The sequence below is a fragment of the Coloeus monedula genome, assembly GCF_965178545.1.
Source record: "Coloeus monedula genome assembly, chromosome: 17".
Lineage (NCBI taxonomy): Eukaryota > Metazoa > Chordata > Aves > Passeriformes > Corvidae > Coloeus > Coloeus monedula.
The window spans coordinates 7530537-7552224 of NC_138797.1; the positions used below are offsets into that span (position 1 = coordinate 7530537).

The following is a 21688-nucleotide window of genomic DNA, read 5'->3' on the forward strand; positions in this document are numbered from 1 at the left end:
GAGCAGGGAATCCTGGACAGAGGAGGCCTGGGCTGGCCAGGGTGGGTGTTGAGGTATCCTGGAAAAGAAATAACCTGGGGTGGCAAATGCAAAAGGCTGCACTGGGGTGAGCTGGTTGTGCCCCCCTTCCCGTTCTGCCTCCCCTGTTGTCCCACTCCTCTCACTCCCCTGGAGCAGGGCCAGCAGCACAAAGTGTTTCCTGTCACCCATCGATTATCTGTTGGCAGGTCCCATCTCCTGCATTGCTCTGCCAAAATCTGAGATAAATTCTGGCATTGTGAATGGGCCTGGGGGTGGGGGGCTCCCCATGCTGCCCCTGGCCCATCAGTCTCTGGCAGCCTGGGAGCACAGTGGGGATCACAGTGGTGCCATGGGATGCTCGGCAGGATGCGGGTGCTGAGCAGATGCTTCCCTCATGCCCTCACATCCTGCATGTGCCCGAGGTGCTGCAAGCCTCTGGATCTGGCCTATTTATTTACAGCAAAGAGGGCTCTCTGTTTCCCAAGGGATTAGCTGCTGCTGCCTCATCATGCAGGGATCTGTTCTTCCTCACCTTATTTCACTGCTGGATGGGGGATTTGCACTTAATTAAGGAAAAGCAGGCACCCAGCCCACTGCAGGGAGAGCTGCCTGCCCAGGGAGCTCCATGGCTGGGTCAGAGCCCTTGTACCATCTCTGCCCCCAGTAATGCCACCACTGCAGGTACTCTGTGTCCCTGTGGCATTACCCTGCTTGCTGGCAGGGATGGGCATCTGGGAGCAGGGGGAAGCTTGTCCCATGGTGGGCTCCAGACCATGGGCAGGCACCTGCTCTGCTTCTGTTCTGCTTTTTAGATTAAGAACACCCTTGCCCTGTGCCCACAGCATCCCAGTGGGACCACAGGCATGCAGCATTCCCGCATTTCTGGGCTATCTGTGGGAGACAAGTGGGAAGCACAGCCCAGATGTGCAGGGATGCTGTCCTCATCTGCTCCTGTGCTGGTGGCCCTGGGGACCATACTGATGCCCTGGTGCCAGGGCTCACCCCAGAGAGTCCCCATCTCACCAGGGCCATTTTCCTGCCTTCACCTCCTCTCTCTGTTGCCTTCGCCCACAGTTCCCTGTGCCCAGGACCCGTGGCACCGTGGCCATGTCCGTGCCGGGGAGCAGACGCGCATCCACAGGATCACGAAGGTGAATATGCTTCAACCTCTGGCCTCGGGACTGGACACCAGCGCCTGCAGCCGGGATGGGACGATCCCCACGATCCCCACACCTCCACCACCGGCTGCCACTTCGCAGCACGAACCCCCAGCCCAGCTTTCGGGGGTTTGCATGGCACTGCCCGCTGCACAGCACTTCCCTGTCCGTGCATGCAGCTCCCCGAGTGCTGCACGCCCCGTCCCTCTGTCCGTCTGTGCCACAGGCAGGACCGACCCCTCCGTCCGCCCAGGCGAAGGCAGGCAGTGGTGGAGAGCACTGGGTTGGGGCAGTGAAACTGGGAGGTATGTTAGCCCTTGGAAAATCTCTCCTTGAGCTGAGTGATAAAGAGAGAAAAAGAGGGAAAACGCGTTCATTCCCCTCCCAATGTGTCCATGACCTGGACTGCCGTTATGGAGGTCGGGCTCAGCATGGGCAGGGAGCGGAGGCAAAGCTGCCCACGTATAGGTGATGCGCTGGCAGATGTGGCTCGAGCTATGCCGGGACTGTGCTCCCAGGGGACTCTCGAGGGGCTCCCAAGGGGCTTCCAAGGGGATCCCAGGGGCTCCCAAGGTCCTCAGAGTGCCACGCCAGGGAGGGGGGAGCGGGTGGACATCCCCCCCAGCCCTGCCTTTGTGCCCGTCGCCATGTCCGTGCCATTTTGATCCCTGCTGTTTGTTTTGTCCTTTTGTCTTGTGTGTTCTCGGTGTGGTGGTTGGCAGTCGCGGGGTTTATGGACGGAGTGGCTTTGCCTCCTTCTTTAAGTCTTCAGCGCCCTCAGCCACTCGGCCTGAGACACAGCCTCTTCTCCCTGCCTCCAGGCGCCCCTCGCCCCCCGGGAGGGACACCTACGGCACCTCCTCGCTGAGCAGCAGCAGCAATTCTGGCTCCTGCAAGGGCAGCGACAGCAGCCCCACCCCAAGGTAACCCATCACCCGTGGCCCCAGGGCGGCTGCCGGGTGCCCCCGGGCAGGGGGAGCAGCCCCCCGTGCTGCCGGTGCCGGTGCCCGGCGGGAACAGGAGCGCAGGGGCCGCTGGAGCGAGGCTGTGCGCTGGGTGGCTGGGGGAGCCGGAGCTCGCGGAGCTGCTGGTGTGTCTCCAGAGACCCTCACTACCCTCCTCCTCCGAACCGCTCCGCCGCTGTTGTTGTGTCGTCTCCCTTCCTGTCCCCCCGCCTGCCGCCCAGGGATCCCCCGTCCTCTTCCCTCCGTCCTGCTGTGGCTGTGGCTTGCACGCTGCACGCTCCCTCCCGCCACTCCCGCATTCCGAGGAGCACCCGGATCCTTCCAGACCAAAGGCACGAGGGCAAGAGCTTCGCTTCCATCCCCTCGTGTTGCCCGGCAAAGGTTTGGCAAGAGCTGGTGGCCCCCTGGCTTCTCAGCAGGGAGCTCCGGGTGTGTTCGGGGCACAAATAGCCGGCGACGAGCTGTGGGATGGGCACCAGCCCCAGCCCCGCAGGCACAGCAGGCCGTGGTGCGCTGCTCATCCCCTGCCTGCCCCTGCCAGCTCCCAGAGGTGGAATCATTCTGGGAGGATGTGAGGGGCCCGAGGGTGGCATAGTGAGCAGATCCCATGTGTGCTGCGGCCGGGGGCAGGGGCCATCCTGCTGCCATGGGGCTTTCTAAGGCATGGATGCTTCTAACATGATGCTTCTGGACGTGGCTAAAGGCTGCTGGGCTGATGGACACCATGCAGGGGGCTTTGGGATGCCTCCCTTCCATACACGGGGAGTTTGGTCCCCCTACTGCCATGCCAGGGCCGCTCATGCAGCTCCCAGCTCTCCATGTGCCTCCCAGCCTGGCCTTGTAGCCCTGTCCCTGGCCAGCCCCTGCTCTCCGCGCTGTCCCAGGCTTTGGGCCAGAGATGTCACTTCATCTGCCCCAGTGCCAGTGGTGGCACAAGGAGGGTCCAGAAGTGCTGCTGGCCCAGTGTGGAGCAGATGCTGGATTCCCTGGCTTGCTCCCCACAGGCAGGACAGCCACCATCTTGAGACCTGCTCCATCCCAAACCCTTCCATTCCCCATCTTGTGCCTCCATCTCTGGCGGGGCTGATCCCACCCTGGGGTCTCCTTCCACATCAGTTGTTTCCAGGAAGATCCCTCCGGGCACACAGCGACCTTGGTGCCCCCAGTTCTGATCATGCCCCAGCAAAGTGCCCAGCACCACAGAGGGCTCAGCACCTGACAGCAGCACCGGTGTGTCCAGGGGCTGCACCCGCCCTCCTACCAGGGCACAGCACTGAGGACACCCACCCTGTCTGTCCTGCCAGAGGCACAACACAAAAGACACCCACCCTGCCCCTCCTGCTCTCAGGGCTCCTTTGGGATGTACTATGGGGCTGCACCCTGAGAGCAGGCCTTAGGACCCCTGGGTCAAGCCTGTGCTGACCCTGGCACTGGCAGTGGGTGACATCTGTGTTCCTGCAGGCGCTCGTCCAAGTACAACCTCTGCAGCGATAACCATGGGATAAAGCCGCCGACTCCGGAGCAGTACCTGACTCCCCTGCAGCAGAAGGAGGTCTGCATCCGGCACCTGAAGGCTCGCCTGAAGGACACACAGGAGCGGCTGCAGGACAGGTGAGCATGGGAGCAGCAGGCACAGACCCCATGGCATGGGAGCTGCTGGACAGGGTGCCAGCACCAGCCATTGCCACCCGCTGTGGCAGCTCCTGAATGGAGCTGGTCCTTCTGGGTGTCTCAGTTCCCAGTATGGCATCTTGTCCTCGTGCTTGTGCCCAGGCACTGAGGACACAGCTGTACCACGGCATTGCCAGCACGTGGGATCTGGCACTGCTGCCTGTCCAATCTAGGAGCTGCAGATCTGGGGACTAGAGAGCCCCGCATCCCACCTGCAGTGGCTGTGCTCTCCCCTCATCCTGGTTAAGTCCCTGCCATGCTTTTGCTGAATTTCAGCGTAAGAGGGTGGCTAATCCCCATCTGCTCCTCTCAGGCTTAGGCATGGCCCCGCTGTCGTGCCAGCTGTCACGTGCCCACCCGGGGCACCTGCCCACCCCCACGCAGCCCTCAGGAGCCCTGGGCACTGCAGCCCCTCTGGGGAAAGACTGAGCGTCACTTCTAGGGATCCCTGGGCACTGCAGCCCCTCTGGGAAAAGACTGAGCGTCACTTCTAGGGATCCCTGAGCTCCCATTGCTCCCAACAGTGCTCCCAGGGGGCCCTGAGCATTAGTCCTGAGGGTCCTCAAGCATCCATCCTTGGGGTCCCTGAGTGTCACTCCTGAGGGTCCCTAAGCATCACTCCTGGAGGTCCCCAAACATTGTTCCTGAGGGTCCCTGAGCATCACTCAGAGGCTCCCTCAGCATCACTCCAAGGCTCCCTGAGCATCACTCCTGGGGATCCCTAAGCCACTGGATCCATCCCTTATTCCCAGTTGGGAGTTTTACTGGGTGATTTGATTGCAACCCAGTGCTGGGCACACGAGGACAGGGCTGTCCCTGCAGCCCCCTCAGCGCCGCGGTGGTGCCCTCCCGTCTCTGCAGGGATGCTGAGATCGAGGACCTGAAGACGCAGCTGTCACGGATGCAGGAGGACTGGATCGAGGAGGAGTGCCACCGCGTGGAGGCCCAGCTGGCGCTGAAAGAGGCTCGCAAGGAGATCAAGCAGCTGAAGCAGGTCATCGACACAGTGAAGAACAACCTGCTGGAGAAGGACAAAGGCCTCCAGAAGTATTTTGTGGACATCAACATCCAGAACAAGAAGCTGGAGACGCTGCTGCACAGCATGGAGGTGGCACAGAATGGGGCGCTGAAGGACGAGGGCGCGGGCGAGTCGGCCGGGGGGTCTCCAGCCCGATCCCTCACCCGCAGCTCCACCTACACCAAGCTGAGCGACCAGGGAGCCGGGGACCGCAACGTGGGGGGCTCGCAGACCATCTCGCTGGACGAGGGGGCCGACGGCAGCTTCGTGGGGATGGAGGAGGCTCCGGGCCACACGGACCCGCTGGAGGTGGGGGGTGAGCCCGGCACCCGCCTGCCCCCCAGCAACACCTACGAGAAGGTGCTGGGACTGCGGAGCAGCGCGGAGGCAGGGGTGCAGGCCAGCTGCATGCAGGAGCGGGCCATCCAGACGGACTTCGTGCCCTGCCAGCCCGACCTGGACACCATCCTGGAGAAGGTGATGAAGTCCCAGGCTTGCAGCTTGGGCAGCCCTACCTCCGCCTGGGTCTCTGAAATGGAAGACACGATGCCCGTCCCCGAGCTCGCCAACCCCACCGGGACCACGGACCTGATGGTGGCCGAGCCCGACGCCGCGACGGCGGCTGCCGGTGCCGAGGGGGGTGTCCCCTGCAACCCGGCGGTGCGGCAGCCCCCCAGCGCCAGCCCCTCGGTGACCATCGCCTGCGTGGCGGAGGAGGAGCTGACGGAGGTGACCGGCTGCGAGACCAGCCCTTCCAAGAGCTACTGGAGCCGCCACTTCATCGTGGATCTGCTGGCGGTGGTGGTGCCGGCGGTGCCCACGGTGGCCTGGCTGTGCCGCTCGCAGCGGCGGCAGGGCCAGCCCATCTACAACATCAGCTCGCTGCTGCGGGGCTGCTGCACCGTCGCCCTGCACTCCATCCGGAGGATGGGCTGTCGCCCCGTCGCCAGCCCCGGCCCCGGCGGCACCGCCCAGCCCTGACCCCTCCGACGCCCTCCACCCGCCCCCACGGACCCGACTGCTGATTGTAAAGCCCCGGCGTGGCACCGGCGGGTGGGAAGGGGCCGAGGGGTCTGTGGGTGCATCGAGGTGTGCTGCCCCGCCCTGCTCCTTTGTCCTGGAGGAGGGAAAGAACCGTTGTTGGAAGAGGTGTCTGCACCCAGCGTCAGCCCCCGCCGATGGACACCCGTGCCTGTGCCACTGGCTGCGGGGTCTGTGGGGCTGCACCCGCCGGAGGGGGCTCTCTCTCCATCGCGCTTGCTTTTTATTTGTCGCCGGTTTATCCCCGGGGCCAGCCCTGCCACGGGCGGGTGATGACAAGGAGCCGCTGGCAGCGTGGGGCGCTGGGGATGCAGCGGTTCCTTGCTCCAGGTGCAGTGTCTGTCTGTGGGCAGGGGGATGGGGGGTTCCTGTCCAGACACAGGGATCAGCTCCAGAGCGGTTCGGTCCAGCCCGCCCTTCCCTAGGAGATGCCTCCCCACATTGGGATGATCTGGGCTGCAGCTTGCTCACGGAGCCCCCCGAGGAAGCCGTGGGCTCTCCCTCCCCTTGCTTTGCACTATATTCACTTTTTTTTGGGTACAGACTGAAGCCCGGCTGTTGGGACTCTGGCTGCAGGGGGCTCCTGCAGTTTTGTCAGCCGTGCTGCCGGTGATCGCACCATGTGCTGGAGCTCGGATGCCTTTGCTGGGGTGCGGGCAGTGCCGTGCAGGCAGAGCCAAGCCCTTTGCCGCCCCGGCCCACCCAAACCCCTGCTTTGCCGGTGGCCGCCGGAAAAATGCCTTTTTTTCTGTTGTTGAAACACAAAGACAGCAAGGATTGATCAGCGGGGCTGTTGGGGCACGGGACTTGGGGCTCCCTCGGGCACGCCGTGCTCCCACCCCACGAATGTCTGTGGTTTCTTCGTGACTTGAACTAACAGTGTTTCCCCCCAGCCCAAGCCCACTCCCCCACCCATGGGTGCCACCAGCCAGGTGCCCTGGCAGCCGGTGATGCTCCACATGCCGGTGTCCAGTGGTCCCCCAGAGGGGCACGGGCCAGGTCCTCTGTGCTCCACGCTTCCCTGCACTCCCCGTGCTAGGGGGCAGTGGGGACAGCAGCTCTGCCACCAGCACAGCACCAGGTGCCAGGGGAAAGATTTGGGGAGCAGCAGTGTCCAGGCAGCTGGGGCAGATGTAAGCAGAGCTGGGATATTCGCCTCTCGTGCAATGTATTTGTGGATCTGTGTACACGTCTGTTAGACCATCCAAAGCTTTGCCAAGAAATAAATGTAACGACTATATTTGAAAGACAAATCTATATAATATATTTTTAAAATACAGAACTGAAAAAGCTGTAACCCCCCTCTTCTTGTTTCCCCTGTCCTGTACTCGCTCTCTGTGGTGGATGTAATAAATGTCGCTGGGTGTGTGTCTGCTTTGGCTGGAGCCAGCCCTTGGCATCCGCCCTGAGGGGGGTGGCCCAAGCAGGGACACGGGGACAATGGGACCCTGGTACAGGATATCTGCCCCATCCCTGCTGAGGAGAGGAAGAACCACCCAGCAGCCACCAGCCTCTGAAGGGATAAGGGGGTTTGTGCTAAAATAGCTCCTTTTGAGGTGCTGTGGGGTCCCCTCGGCAGGTCCTCCAGGCTTCCAGCATCAGCTCCCAGGACAGCGGCGATGGTATCACAGGTCAGGGATGGAGTGGTCCATGGATGACTTCACCAGCCCTGACGAGAGCCTGAGCACAGGGAAGGGAGGTCAGTGGGGGAACTGGGGGGTCCTGTGGGTAGTGGGGGGTCCCTACAGCCCCTCATTCTCACCGTTTGACCATGTGCTCGTAGATCACAGTGGGGATGATGGTCAGTGTCACCACGTTCCCAGCCCCTGCCAGCACCTCCATGAGCTGCTTGTCCTGCAGGAGAGAGCGGGGGGTCCGTGGGGTGCCTGGCTTTGCTCAGTATCCCCCTCCCTCCTGCATTCTCTGACCACATCCTGGACTCCCCAGGATGTCCTGCACCACCAGGGCACAGCCCTACCTTCATGCCGATGACATTCTGGCCATTCACCTCGCAGATGCAGTGGTGGGTGAGGAGCCCGTTGCGGGCAGCTGAGCTGTCCTTGGCCAGTGACACAATCTTCCCCTTCTTCACCACGATGCCGATGTGGCCGGTGCTGTCCTTGTGCACGGTCACGGTACGCTGGAAAGGCCTGCGGGGAGACTACCATCAGTGCTGCCAGCGGCACCGCCATCCCCACCAATGCCACCACTTGCTCACCTGTCCCGAACCACCATGACGATCTTTTCGGGGTTTGCCTTCTTCAGCGCCCGCTGTGCCTTGTCACTGCTCCAGCCTGCACAGTTCCTGCCGTCGATCTGCAGCACCTGGTCCCCGAAGCGCAGCCCCACCAGCGCTGCCGGCGAGTTGGCCTTCACCAGCTGCACGAAGATGCCCTGGGGACACAGTGGAGTGGTGGCACAGAGACCAGTGGCCATGCCATGTGCCATGCCATCTGCACCCTGCTGTGCTGTGGCACGCTGTGACATTTAATGCCACACATCGCTGTGCCACGAGACAGTGCCGTGTCACGCTGTGCTCTACTGTCATGCTTATGCCATGTCACATCATGCCATGCCACACTGCCCCATGCCATGCCCAGCCCCTCACCTGGTCGACATTCTTCAGCTGCAGCCCCGTCTTGCCCCGCTCGTCCTTGCACAGGTGGATCTCCCGCACACCCGGCTTGATCTCTGCCCGCCGCAGCCCTGCGCTGTTCCCGCTCAGGGGGGCGACCAGCTGGCCTGATTGGGGCCCAGCGGGGGTCAGTGCCTGTGGGGGAGCTAGGGGTCAGTGGGGACAGGGGGACACAAGGCCCTGTGCACTTCAACCCTTGGGAGAATATCCCTTTCCCAGGCAGGATGAGGAACCAGAGGGACCCCCATCATGGCATGGAGAGCCCACATGGGGCAGGGAAAGCTGCCAGCCCAGACACCTACTGTGCTGTCCTCCGTGTGCAGGTTCTTCTGGATCTCCTCACTGGACAGTGCCAGCCCCATGTAGTTCTCCAGCTCAGCCAGGTTGGGGTACAGCACAGGTGGCTCTGAGGGACACACCGAGGGTGGTCTCAGCTCCTGGGGTCCCCAACCCACAGCTATTGCCCCCTCCCTCCCAGGAGCCCCCTGGGACCACGGGATAGCAAAGAGAGACCCCAAAATCCCATCCTCAACCCATGCATTGAGTTGCGGGCGGGTCTCAGCTGAGCCCTCCCCACACTGAACAGCACTGCCCACCCAGACAGCCCCTGCACAGAGTGAGCTGATCATGCCCCACCTTACCAGTGCCTGAGGTGAGCTTCGGCTTCTCTGTCACCACTGTGGTGGCAGGGGTCCTCACCCCAGCCGCTGCCTGTGCCTGCCAAGAGACAGGGTCTGCTCAACGCTACGCCCCCCACCCTGGGGGCCCTCCGAGGTGAAACCCCACAGGGACCCATTGGGGTCTACTCACTCCCTGTAACGCTGCTGTGCTGGCACTGACCTGCAGGACCTGGTGGCCCTTCATGTCCTCCAGAGAGGGGTAGAGTGTTGCCATCGCTGCTGCTGTCTGGGGAGGACAGGGATGGGGTTGTTCAGGGACTGGGGTGCCTCTCTCCAAGCATCCCTCCCAGCCCCTGTGCCGGAGATGGGCTGTCACAGTGTGACTCAAGACTATGTCACCAGGGCCACCACCACTTCCTGGTGGCTGGGTGCTGGGCACTGACACCTGGGCATCGCTCGGCTAGTGGCAGGTCCTGCTCCCCACGTTCACCTGCCCCACAGGGCCATCCCAACATCACCCACGTAGGGGAGCAGGATATCCCATGGGAATGGCCCCTTTGCCCCCTCATCAGACCCCTCTGCTCCCCACGTCCAGCTGGCCAGTGGGGCCATTCCAGCATTACCCAGAAACAGCAGTGAGATGTCCCACAGGAACAGCCCTCGCACACACCATCAGCCCCCTATGTGCCTCATGTTGTGCCCAAGGTTGTGCCCCCCAAACCTACTCTGTGGCATCTCATGCCCCAAAAAGCATAATCCAAAACTCATGGTGTAGGGGCCAAATCCAGACCCAGCTCTGAGCCCTGCGGGAACCAGGCAGGATCCCACCCACAGCCCAGAAACAGCAGCAGCACCCGACAGACAAGACCAACCCCCACCCAAGTCCAACCCTGGGACCCCTGGACTTACCAGCCAACAGCTCCCAGATCCTTGTGAAACCCTCTGCCTGGCCCCTGGATTTTATAGCCAGACCCAGCCCAGGGAGGGGCCAGACAGCCTCAGCTGATTGCACTCCCGACAGGTAGGGCACAGGTGAGGAAGAGGAAGGTGAAGGCAACAATGCACAGAGCTCTGTCACTGCAGGGATGGAACAGGGATTGGGATAGGGATGGCTTTCTGTAGGTTCGGGCATCCTGAGGGAGCAGGGATGGGGCTGTACCCCCCCCATGGTGGCCACCTCTCTCACTGCATCACTTCTCCTGCCAGCCCCAGCACGTGGCTTGGCCCCCCAACTGGGCCCCACCCCCTCATTATCGTTCCTGGGCTCCACAGGCCCTGCTGGGGGAGCAAAGGGGGTTCCCCACCGTGAGCCCCTGCGTGGGCGGTGGCTCCCACTGACACCTCTCTGCCCGGGCACGTGGGGCTGACGCAGCCGTGACCAGGATCCCGTGTCCCGCACCCTTCCAGCCGTCACCTGGGACATGTGCCAGGTGTGGGAGTCCCACGCTGCAGGTGGAGAAACTGAGCCAGCACAGAGCTCAGCATGGGGTGGCTGTGGCATCCCGCTGCCATGGGCCATCACCATGTCACCTGGGGATCCTGCCCTCCAGCACGAACTGGTGACATTCTGCTGTTGGCAGTGGGGATGCCTGGGCCACTGTGGCCCCATGAGCCGGGCAGGGGGGTGCTGAGGGTGCTTGGGCAGGCCTGGAGCTGGTGGCACTGGCCCAGAGCTCCCTGGCACGGGGCCAGTCCCATCGTGGAGCCGTAGCCAGGCACGTCCCAGCTCCTTGTGCCTCCGCTCCAGCGTGCCAGGCCAGGAGGAAGTGTTTTATTTACTGGTGTTATTTTTAGCTGGATGGTGCCCGGCTGCCTTGACCAGCCCAGGACAACAGCCTAAACGCCAGCAGCAGGGAGAGTCCTACACAGACAGAGAGGATTGTTCCCTGGAGTCTGTTTGTTCCCTGAAACCCTCATCCCCACAAAACCACAGCTGGAAGGACCCACGCCCCACCTGCATTCGTGGGTGCTGCAGGAGCCATGCAGGAGCTGAGGGTCCAAGGGCAGGGGGCTTCCCCCAGCCTCCCCCCTGCCCTGGCGTAGCCCCAGCCAGAAGCCACGGCACTGCCTGGCACGAGTTAATAATTAAAACAAACAGCTTTGCAGGAAGAGAAACTCAAACTGGACTCAAGCTTCCACCCAGAAACGGCCACAGCAAAGGACACAGCAGGGTGCTGGTGCCCCACAAGCTCCTGTTCTGCTTAATTGAGCAGCAATTAATGGCAGTGCTAATTCCTGCACAGCCCTGTGCAAGCACCAGTGTTCCTGGATGCATCCCAGCAGCTGAGCTGCTCCCTCCAGGACCCATTACACACAAACTTTGCTTGGCAGCTGGGCCAGGCTGTGTTATTGATCGTGGCTGTGTTATCAGTCATGGCACACTGATCAAAGGTTGTAAGCAGAGGAGCCAGGCACTGGCCCACAGTGGTGCCCGAGCAGGTCCTACACACACAACACCCACAGCTGCAGCAGCGAAGCCCAAAGCAGGTGATGTGCTGTGCCCCATGTACCATGTCCAGCTTTCAAAAAGGACTGAAATAAATCCAGGGAGATGTATGCACAGGGTTCCCTGGAGCTGCAAGGACCCTGGGAACATGCATCCATCTGCCCTTCATGCTTCCAGTCTGGACTGAGTCACAGCCACAAGGGCACAACGCTTAACAGGTTGTGGTGAGGCAATTAATTATGCAAATTCCAGCGGGCCACCATCACCACCCCACAGAGCACAAGAGCCCCAGGCATCCCACTGTGCTCCCAGGGCTGAGCACCTGAGCCTCATAGTAAGGCACAGCAGCACAGCACAACAACCCTGGCACAGCACCCCATGAGCTGGCACGGCACCCACAGCACCCAATGAGCCTGGCACAGGACCCTACAAGCCCAGAGCAGCACCCAAAGCACCCTACACAGCACCCACGGCACCCCATGAGCCCAGCCCAGCCCCTGCTGTGCTGAGCGACAGACGGGCGAGGGAAAAACCTCCAGGACACAGGGCTGAGAAAAGCCAGCATAAAGCGTTTTTATTGCGATCATAAACTGGATACCTTTGTGCGGCGGAGAAGGAAGTGACCAGCGGGAATTTGTTACCAATGGACTGGGCAGGGCAGAGGGAGGGGGCACAGGGGACAGCTATGCGTCCTGTGACACCAGGCAAGCAGCGATGACCAGCATCAGGTGGCAGGAGAGAACGGGCAGGTGTGCTCAGAGCGGGGACAACGGGGGGCTGATGGCTCCTTTCCATGGGGAAGGAGGACAGGGGCATTTTTGTTGAGTTGAGCCCTCACCACCTCCCCTGCAGACAGCACCTTCCCTTTGTCCAGTTTTCCTTTTTTTTTAAAGAAAGCTCCATGCTATGGGATTTTCAGGGTGTAGTGGAGCTCAGGTGGAAACCCAACTCCCTAAATCCAAAAGTGGTCTGGAGGGGAAGGCATGCCCACCGTGAGATGGCAGGGTGAAGCAGGAGCAGAGCAGCCCTCCTTCCCAGAGCAAACCCACAATGCCCAGTGATGCTCCTGGGGGAGCAGGGACAGGCCAGGCTCCCTCGCTGCCCCATTCCAGGCAGAATTCCTATAAACAATCCTAGTGCTACCTTGCTCTCTGCATCCCTTCAGCCTCGACAACCTCACTCTGCTATGGCTTTTGCAGCAGCAGCAATTTCTGGTTTGAAAACACCATAAATCTGCACCAAAACGAGTAACTAACAGGGTTCCTTTTGTTCAAATGACTCCTATCTAAGGTCAGCCCATATGCGTGCTACTGGGAAAACGTAGTCTACACCTGGAACAAAAATAAGATTAAGAACTTGACCCAAAAAGAGTTGAGGTTTACGGCGTATAGTTTAAAAAGACATAAAAACACGATACAAGGAGGAAGAGTCAGACGCAAAGCTTAGTGACCAAAGGCATTCAATCAAGGTGTAAGGTTATACAATGAGTGTAGTGGACTATCAGGAAAAGCTCCATACAAAGTCATGTGCACTCTTCTTGAAGCTGAGATTCTGGATTCCTCCATGTGCCAAACCTGTGGGGAGAGAGGAGAGGCAGCGTGACAGCACTGTCTGCCCAGCAGAGGAGGAGGGAACGTGCCCAGGGCATGGCAGCCTCCACACAAACCACACCGGGCCCTCAGGGCAGCAGTCAAGCCCCAAGTGATCACAGGGGGGAGCACAGCCCTACCCTGCCCACACCATGGGGACCACACACCCCACAGAATCACAGAATGGGCTGGGTTGGAAGGGACCTTAAAGACCCATCTTGTTCCAGCATCCTGGCACAGGTGTGCCAGGACAGGCACACCTTCCACTGGACCAGGGTGCTCCAAGCCCCATCCAACCTGTCCTTGGATACTCCCAGACATGGGGCACCCACAATTTCTCTGGACAGCCTGTGACAGGGCCTCTCCACCCTCACAGGGAAGAATTTCTTCCTACTATCCAATCTAACCTTGCCCTCTTTCAGTGTGAAGCTGTTCTGCCTTGTGTAAAGTCCCTCTCCACCTCTCTTGGAGCCCCTTTAGGCTCTGGAAGGTCCTCCAAGGTTTCCCCAGAGCCTTCTCTTGTCCAGGCTGAGCAACTCCAACTCTCAGCCCATCTCCATAGCAGGAGTGCTCCAACCCTTGGGTCATACTCACAGCCTCCTGCCCACACCATCAGCCCTATGCCCTGGCAGCATGAGAGGCAGGAGGGGGTGCAGTAACAACACTCAGAACCCAAGGCACAAACAATTGGCACTGCAACACCTCCATGACATGAACCCGCTCTGCCAGGCTGGGAAATTTGCATTTACCGCTGCAGTGATCTGAACCCCAGCTCACCAGACTCCCAAGAGCAACTTCTACCCACAGCTAGAGACCTACCTCGTCCTCCTCATATTCCCCACTACCGCCCGCTCCCTCCCTCTCGCTCCCATCCCACCTCTCCACACCATCCCAAGATCAAACACTGGGTCCTTGAGCTGTCCCCAGTCCACACAGTCCCTGCCAGAAGCAGTCCGTCCTTACCCGAGGACAGGGTGCTGGGATGGGTCATTCCAATTTCATGAGCTCCACGTCAAAAATTAGAGTGGCGTTTGGTGGGATGATCCCTGGGTGGCCAGTAGAGCCATAAGCGTAATCTGGAGAGATGGTCATCTTTGCCCGCTGACCAACACTCATCTGGGGCAGGGACAGAAACACAGGGATGTCAGGAGATGGACACAACTGCCAGTTGAGTGACAGAGGAGGGACACATATCTGTCCCCACTGCTTTCCCTACACTGGGCAAGAACAAGGATGCAGGCTGCACAAACCAGAGGAACAGGAAGAATGTCAGAGGGAAAAGGTAGGCAGCACAGGCTGGAAAAGGAGCAGGGCTTGAGATGTCCTTCACATGAGGGAAGGCAGGGAATGCCAGGCCATTCCTCCTGCCACCAGCATCCTTGTGTTTGTGTTGCCAGTGTGGCACAGAGTGAGCGGTGTCACGCAGGCAGGAGCCGAAGCTGTGCCGTGCCCACAGCGTGGGATCACAGCCTGGAGCTGCGCTGTGCCCACCAGCCCTCCCTCCGCGTGGGCTCCGGAGCCCGGGAGGCCTGAGCGCTCCCGCCGTGCTCCTCCAGAGCTGACTCAGTGCAGAAATGTCACCGCTGAGTCACCAACGTGCCGTAGGTGTTGCTGGGGCCTGGCCCGGCTCCATTCCTGCCAGCTGGCAGGTGGCAATGCAGAAGGTGATATTCACACCCACACCTCCCAGCGCCGAGGGGGTGGAACAGGGGAATAAAATAAAAAAATAATAAAATAGGGAACAAGCTGCATGCACACTGATTCCTGCCCACGCTGAAGCTCCCAGCGCAGCACAGCCTGGCATGGGGAGCGCGAGGCGGAGGAGCTCCAGGCACCTGAGCAACTCCTTCCTCCCAGCCGCGGATCACCTCCTGCTTGCCCATCACAAACTTGAACGGCTTGTTCCTGTCGCGGGAGGAATCGAACTTCTTCCCATCCTCCAGCATACCTGGGGAGAGAGATGGAGATGATGGTAATACAGGGACAGAGCCACATGCACCAACATGAGATGCTGTGACCTGGCAGCTCAAGCAGGTGACAGTCACATGGCTCTGAGTCAAAGATGTGTCTCAGCTCATCCTTTTCCCTGGGAAATACCTGTGCAGGAAGGCAATCCCCAGGGCATCACCCATCCTAGGGCAGGGAAGGATGATTCTTAACTGTTTTGGCCCAAAGAGAAGTGCTCCTCTGGGCCAGAACCAAGGACTGACAGGGAAGCAGAGGGATGGAAGAAGAAAATCTTGCCCATCTTGCAGCACTACCAACAGCCGTTTATCAGGCAGCAGGATCTGACCTTGTGCTTCCCATCCCACCAGAAAACACGCCTCTCACTCCTTGTCAGGCTTCCCGCTTCAGGCACCCAAAACACTGATGACGCTCCAGAGCCCCATCTGGAGGCTGTGACCGGCCTCCAGCCCTGCCTGTGCCCAGCTGTGAGCTGCTGATCTAAGCCAAATCCCTCCTGGACCCAGGAATGACGATGGGGAGAGGCAGCACCAAGTGCTGGATGCGTGTGCATGGGGCAGCCCTCATTCCCCAGCATGAGCCAGGCTGATATCTCCAGAGCTAAATATAACTCCCCAACATGAGCTAAGGAGGAATTTCCTCCCCTCCCTTGCTCCCTGCCTGACCTTCTTGGGGAATCTTGGAGCTGACGCTGCCTTATAGGAGCAGTAACTCCACCAGTCAGCTCCTGTAAGGCAGCTCCAGCTCTGCATTAACACAGCCGGTGCCCTGTACAATAAACCCTGCGTGATAAGAGCAAAATTAAACTCTCTTCCAAATGCTTTTCACTTCTTCACTTCCCAAATAAGCCTGAAAAACCTGTTATCCTGACTGGAAACTGCTTTACAGTCTTGAAAAACCAAACTTCCTCAGGAAGGCATGGGGCAGTTTGACTTCCCTTTGCCAGGGCATGTGTGCAAGGGAAAATGTGTCTGTGAAAAAGATGGGATGGGGGATCTCAGCCCCTGCTTGCACTGTGACCAGAGGGAATGGTACACAGGGACCAGCAGCCATAGGGATGGGAAATGCTGAATGGAAAGAAGGGAATGGGAGAAAATACATCACTTTTGCAGGGGCAGCAAGCACCAAGACCTGTGGGCTCCTCTCAGGGAGTAGAATTAAGTTTTTTATTTAACAGACAGCCAAAAATCCCTTCTCCAGGGTGTCGAGCATCAGCTCAGCCGGTCACGCTGTAGCCCTGGACTTTGGAATAGTAAATCTGGAGTTCTCTCATTTCCTCCTTCCAGGATAAGCCTCTTGTCGCTGAACATGCTTCCAGCCCTGTCTGGCACTGCTCCTCGCTGGCCTTCCTCCTGCCTGGCAGCAGGGACACAGGGCAGGCCATGCCGGCTGGCACCAGCAGCGCTGCCTGGCTGCGGCCCCAGCTGACCCCGACTCGGCTCTGAGCCCTTGGGCGCTGCAACAAGCCGGGGTGGCTGAGGAAGGACAGAGGGGACAGCTCTCTGCCACCCTTCTCCCTGGACACCCACCAAGGACAAACCCTGGGGGCCAAGCAGCACAACCCCCTGCTCGTCACAGCAAGCAGGGACTACCAGGATGCTCCTGGGGCATCCACAGCCTGCAGGAGTGCATCCCATTTGATGTCCTGACCAGAGGAATGCAGAGGCATCAGCAGCAGTGCAGGAGATGCCACCAACCTTGCACAGGAGTGGACCGCGCTGCCCAACCCTGCTGCCAAGCTCACCTGTCCCAATCCAGCCTCAGGAAGCATTTCAGAGCTGGCAGCTCCCTGGCTGCAGAAGAGAGGGACTGATGGACTATGGTGGTTGCAGCAGCCTGAGGGATCAATCACTCAGCTCTCCCAGACCAGGATGGAGAAGGTCATATGTGGGAGTGTGTCCCTGCTCCCCAGCATGGGGCTGCCATGCTCCCCCATCATGCCAGTGGGTAAAAAACAAAGAGGCTCCGATGCTTCGGAGACGGTATCCTCATCTCAGGCACTTCCTCTGCCCGCAAGCCTCCTGGGAGATTTCTCCAGCCCTGGACAAGTATGAGCAACCATTTGCTCATCCCTGCCATCCCTGAGCAAGGAGATAACGAGATCTTAAAGCTATTATGAAGGCAAAGCATCCTCTGGCAAAAGCAGCAGCCCCAGCAGAGCCCCAGGAGCAGCAGACAGCCCCTGGCACATCCCAGCTCATCCAAGCCCCTGACAGGGCTCCATGCTTGTCACCCCCAGTCCTGCTAGGAGGGCAGAGCCCACAGAAGTGGATTATGGAGACCCACTTGCCCTGGCTCCCACCCTGAAGGATTTGAGCCGCCCTGAGATCCCAGCTGGGCTATACAGACCCCAAGGGGTCTCAGGGAATCACAGTGAGGAAGAGCAGGGAGCACTACCGTCGAGGCTGCAGCAGCCATGGGATAGAGTGGGGGCTCTGGAGCACAGCCCCAGCCCCAGCTGGGCAGCGTGGCCCTGCCAGGTCTCTGCCACACTTGGCAGGCAGGAGCTGGGAGATGCCGGCTGCAACATGCGACTTGGCTCCGGGCCCCCCTGGGCGGGCAGAGGCAGCGGAGAGCAGTGCTGGAGCAGGCAGAGTCAGCCCTGGGACAAACCTGCCGGGTCGGGTTCTGCCAGGGGTGCAGAGCCCCACCCACACCCCCTCCATCCCCTCCGGGGTGCTGATCCTTGGCAAGGCCATTGCCCAGGGGTTCCGGCACAGAGCCAGCCTCCCTAGGAGAGGCAGGAAGAGACCAGAGCAGTGGGGCAGGCACTTCTGCTCCAGCTGGGACAAGATGGAAAACCCTTCCCAGAAGCCCTGGAATACCCAGCATGCTCCAAACCCCTGCTCAGGGCAGGGATGCCTGCATGAGGTTCAATCCTGCCCCCACCAGCACTCCCCATCACCAAGCCCACCCCATCATCACCCACAGCCCACCATTCTTGAGGCCTGGCAGGACAGAGGACCCCAACGCAGGCAGGGAAGGGACTGCAGGAGATGGCACTGAGCTCCCACAGCTGCCACAGCCATGGACCGGAGTCACACACCTTGGGAGGAAACACCTGACAACGGCAGGGCACTTGCTGAGCAGCAGGAAAGCAACGAGAGCAACACCCAGAGCATCACGAGCAGCACCATTGCCCCAGGGGTCGTGCACAGATGCTAGGGAGGACAGCAGTCCCCTCAGTGCTATCCTGCTGGAGAAAGGCAGTTTTCCCCAGTATCCCTCTCTGCTCCAAGCCCACCTGCCTCAGAGACCCCACATGCTGAGTGTGCTTTGCCACTCAGGCAAACCCATTTGGCCAATCCATATCAGACTTGCTGCTGTCCTGGCACTCCCCAGAATTAACCATGCACCCTCATTTCCCCTCCCGAAGTGCAGTGGGGTGTCCACAGTCTCCCCACACAACAGATCCCCCTGGCAAGAGCACTGCAGGACCCCCAACTGTACAGCACCCCACTCTGCTCCCTGCTCTGACTCAGGGGGGCTCAGCTCTGTTGGCCCCCAACCCACATCCTCTCCCCACTGATTCACTCCCACACTCCCTTCCATCCCATGCCAGTTGCTGCAAGCAATCCTGAACACACCGTGCACATCAGGGAACTTTACCCTTGATTTAGTTCCTTTAAGAGCCCTACATAGCAGATTTCACATCAAAGGCTCTTTCAGACACCCCATGGATGAGCTCTCCAAAAAGAGACCCAAGACCTGGAAGGAAGGAGGGGCAACAGGTCCAATTCCACCAGCTCCCCCCATACATTTCCATCTCTGCAACCCCAGCATAAGAAACTGCCATCTCCAAGGAGGAGGCCCAGAGGTTGCTCTTCTCTCCACCTCTTTCCTCTGCACTGCCCTTCCACACCAGGGCTGTCTGTCCATCCTGGGATGCTCTTGGCAGGGCCATGCCCCATGGAGCAGGAGCTTGGGCACAGACAGAAGCAGCACCAGCCACTGGCTGACCAAGCTGGCCCCCCACAGTCCCTCACCCTTGGATCACTGTTTTGTCCCCAAGTGGTTTTTACCCAAACCACTGTGCATCCATAACCCAGTGCAGCGAGAGCTGCCTCCCGCACACCACAGGCTGGATCTCCCCAGCACTGGAGCAAAGGGCAGCCAGGGACGGAGCCAACGCAGGGCTCTGGAAGGAGTCCTGGAGCTCAGCACCTCCAGCACTGCACTCTGCCACCATGCCTGATGTTGCTCTCGGATCAGCGAGCGCTGCAACCGGGCCAGGAATCAAAGGTTTGTAAGGCTTCCCATGAGCCAAGCCCCGCTCCTGTCTCTGGCAGGGCTGGCTGCAGGAACTGCGCTGCCGATGCAGGGAAATGGCATCAGGGCCTGGAGGTGTTTGATTCCTGCTGCCTGCTGAGGCGGGGGGGCAGGAGCTGCCTGCAGACGGAACGGGGGTGGGGATAAAGGACAAATGGAGACAGTAATAACAAAAAAATAAAATAAAGGAAATTAGAGAACCCCTCCCAGGCGCAGCAGATCGCTGCTGCTGGGGAGGGTCCGTTGTGAGCAAGTCACCACATAGCACTTTGCCTGAAACACCGTGACATGGGGACAGGATGCTGGTGACCCCCAAGCAGATCTGCCAGGGTGGGGGCCAGAGTTGGGGAGAGTAGCCAAGCTCCAGCAGCGCCGCAGGAGGGGAGAGCCGGCGCAGGGAGCCATAGGGTTGGGAGCTGAGAGGGCTGGCAGGCGGCAGGACTGGCCCACCGGGAGCCACTTGACTGCCTGCCAGCCTCTCTTTGTTCTTCCACCGGCAGAGGAAACGGGGCGGCCGGGCAGACCAAGCTGCTTCCTCTCCCTGCTGACGAGGGAACGGGAAGGACGGGGGAGATGGAGGAGCAGCAGATGGGCTGGATGCCCGCTGAGCCCTCCCGGCAGGCCGGGCCCCGCTCCGCAGAGAGGGGCACCCCCAGCCCCCCCAAGGGGAGCACGGGCAGGCAGAAAGCACTGGGGCAGGAAGGGGAATTGGTTATTAGCAAAAACAGACACAAATGAGTTGTTAACTCATTTTTACCACCTTGATGAGCCAACGCTGTACAAAAGGCAGCCGAAGGGGACAAGAGCCTCCAGAGTGACTCCCAAAGCATTTTTTGGGGTCCCAAGGTTGGCGTTTTTCCCCTCCAGCTCGCAGATGGCTGCGGGAGGACATGACCCTCCCTGCCTTTGGGGCAACCCCTCATCGAAGCACTACCCTGACCACCAAACAGCGCCCTGGTTACCCGCACCAGGGTCCCCCCAAAAAAACCAGGATGCAGGTCTGGGGTGGCCCCACGGGTACCCCTGGTGTCACCCCACAAGGGAGAAGAGGCTGGGGCATGACTGGGGAGGACGACTGCACTCCTGCAGGGAGCTGTGCCAGGAGGGACCCCGCTCTGAAGAAGCGGACCCCAAAGCTCCCGGGGGGTAACTCATAGAGCCCCAGAGGGCTCCGGGCTCGGCCGCCCCACAGCCCGCGGGTCTCGGCTGCCCTGGGACCCCCCAGGATTCTATCCGGGGTGCCCTCTGGGTTGTTCCCCGGTGCACCCCCAAAAAGAAGGCTTGATACGTGTGAGAAAGGCCCCTCCATTGATAAGGCTGCGGGAGAGACGGGGACAACGGGGCCTCCCCACGGCCACGGGGCACCGACAGGACCCCCATCCCCACCCTGGGGCTCATCCGCATCCCCCGGGAAAGGCCCCCGTGGCGGCCCGGACCCCTCTTCCCCCGTGGAGCGCCGCGGCCCATCCGAGCTGCCGGGGCCGGGGTCCCCGCAGGCAGCCGGGGGCGGGGGGACGGCAGGCCCCGCTCCCTCGGTGTCCGGGCCGGTCCGACCCTCCCGCCCCTCCGCTCCCGGGCTGGCGGGGCCGCCCCGCACTCACCCGTGTAGTGCACCACGCAGGTCTGGCCGCGCTTGGGGAACGTCCGCCCTGCGGGGAGACAGGCGCCGTCACCCCGCGGCACCGGGACCCGCACCGGGACCCGCGGGGAGGGCAGGGAGAAGGGGTGGGGGGGAGCGGGCTCGCCGCGGCTCACCGTCGCCGGGGGCGATGGTCTCCACATGCACGCCCATGCCGGTGCCGGTGCCCCTCGCACCCGCAGCGCCCGCAGCCCGACGGAGGAGGAGCCGCGTGTGCGCAGCCGCGACGGTCACCGCCATAAAGCCCGCCCGTCACTTCCATAGAGCCCGCCCGCCCCGCCATGGAGCCCGCCCGTCACTTCCATAGATCCCGCCCGGCAGTGCCGCCCTGGCCGCCGCCATCTCCCGCCCCGCCGCCATCTCGGCACCGCGCCGTTGCCGGGGGAACGGAGACCCGGCCCGAGGGACCCCCGGGCGCGGGGCCCTGCGGGCTTTGCCCCTTTATGGCCATTTCCAGCCCGCACGGCTGCGGTGTGCGTGGCCCAGCACAGAGTCACGGAATCGGTTAGTTTGGAAAAGGCCTCTGAGATCAGCGAGTTCAACCTGTGACCCAACACCACCCTGTCAACTAGAGCAGGGCACGGAGCGCCGCGTCCATGCTTTCCTTAAACACCTTCAGGGATGGTGACTCCACCGCCTTGCTGGGCAGCCC

The 21688-nt window shown here is 60.9% G+C and overlaps 3 protein-coding genes across 4 annotated transcripts; 1 reads left to right on the top strand and 2 right to left on the bottom strand.

The window, feature by feature from the left end:
* Positions 1 to 1128: 1128 nt before the first annotated feature.
* Positions 1129 to 5813, top strand: SNPH (syntaphilin; the record flags this gene model as incomplete). The annotated part of the gene is made up of 4 exons (XM_082293057.1): positions 1129 to 1172; positions 1901 to 2101; positions 3605 to 3754; positions 4676 to 5813. The coding sequence occupies 4 exons, from the start codon at positions 1129 to 1131 to the stop codon at positions 5811 to 5813; spliced, it is 1533 nt and encodes a 510-aa protein (XP_082149183.1).
* Positions 5814 to 7498: 1685 nt separating this feature from the next.
* Positions 7499 to 9402, bottom strand: SDCBP2 (syndecan binding protein 2; the record flags this gene model as incomplete). 2 transcript variants are annotated; one of them, XM_082293051.1, is made up of 8 exons in its annotated part: positions 7499 to 7553; positions 7636 to 7727; positions 7852 to 8023; positions 8092 to 8267; positions 8482 to 8643; positions 8811 to 8914; positions 9150 to 9225; positions 9349 to 9402. In XM_082293051.1, 8 exons carry the CDS (start codon positions 9400 to 9402, stop codon positions 7499 to 7501), a joined length of 891 nt encoding a protein of 296 aa, XP_082149177.1. The 2 variants fall into 2 exon arrangements, with proteins under 2 accessions (XP_082149177.1, XP_082149176.1); XM_082293050.1 differs by having other exon boundaries at positions 8811 to 8945; positions 9145 to 9225.
* Positions 9403 to 12131: 2729 nt separating this feature from the next.
* FKBP1A (FKBP prolyl isomerase 1A) lies at positions 12132 to 21276 on the bottom strand (the record flags this gene model as incomplete). The annotated part of the gene is made up of 5 exons (XM_082292910.1): positions 12132 to 13148; positions 14127 to 14279; positions 14999 to 15111; positions 20999 to 21046; positions 21153 to 21276. The coding sequence occupies 4 exons, from the start codon at positions 21274 to 21276 to the stop codon at positions 14151 to 14153; spliced, it is 414 nt and encodes a 137-aa protein (XP_082149036.1). The 3' UTR covers positions 12132 to 13148; positions 14127 to 14150.
* Positions 21277 to 21688: the final 412 nt, after the last annotated feature.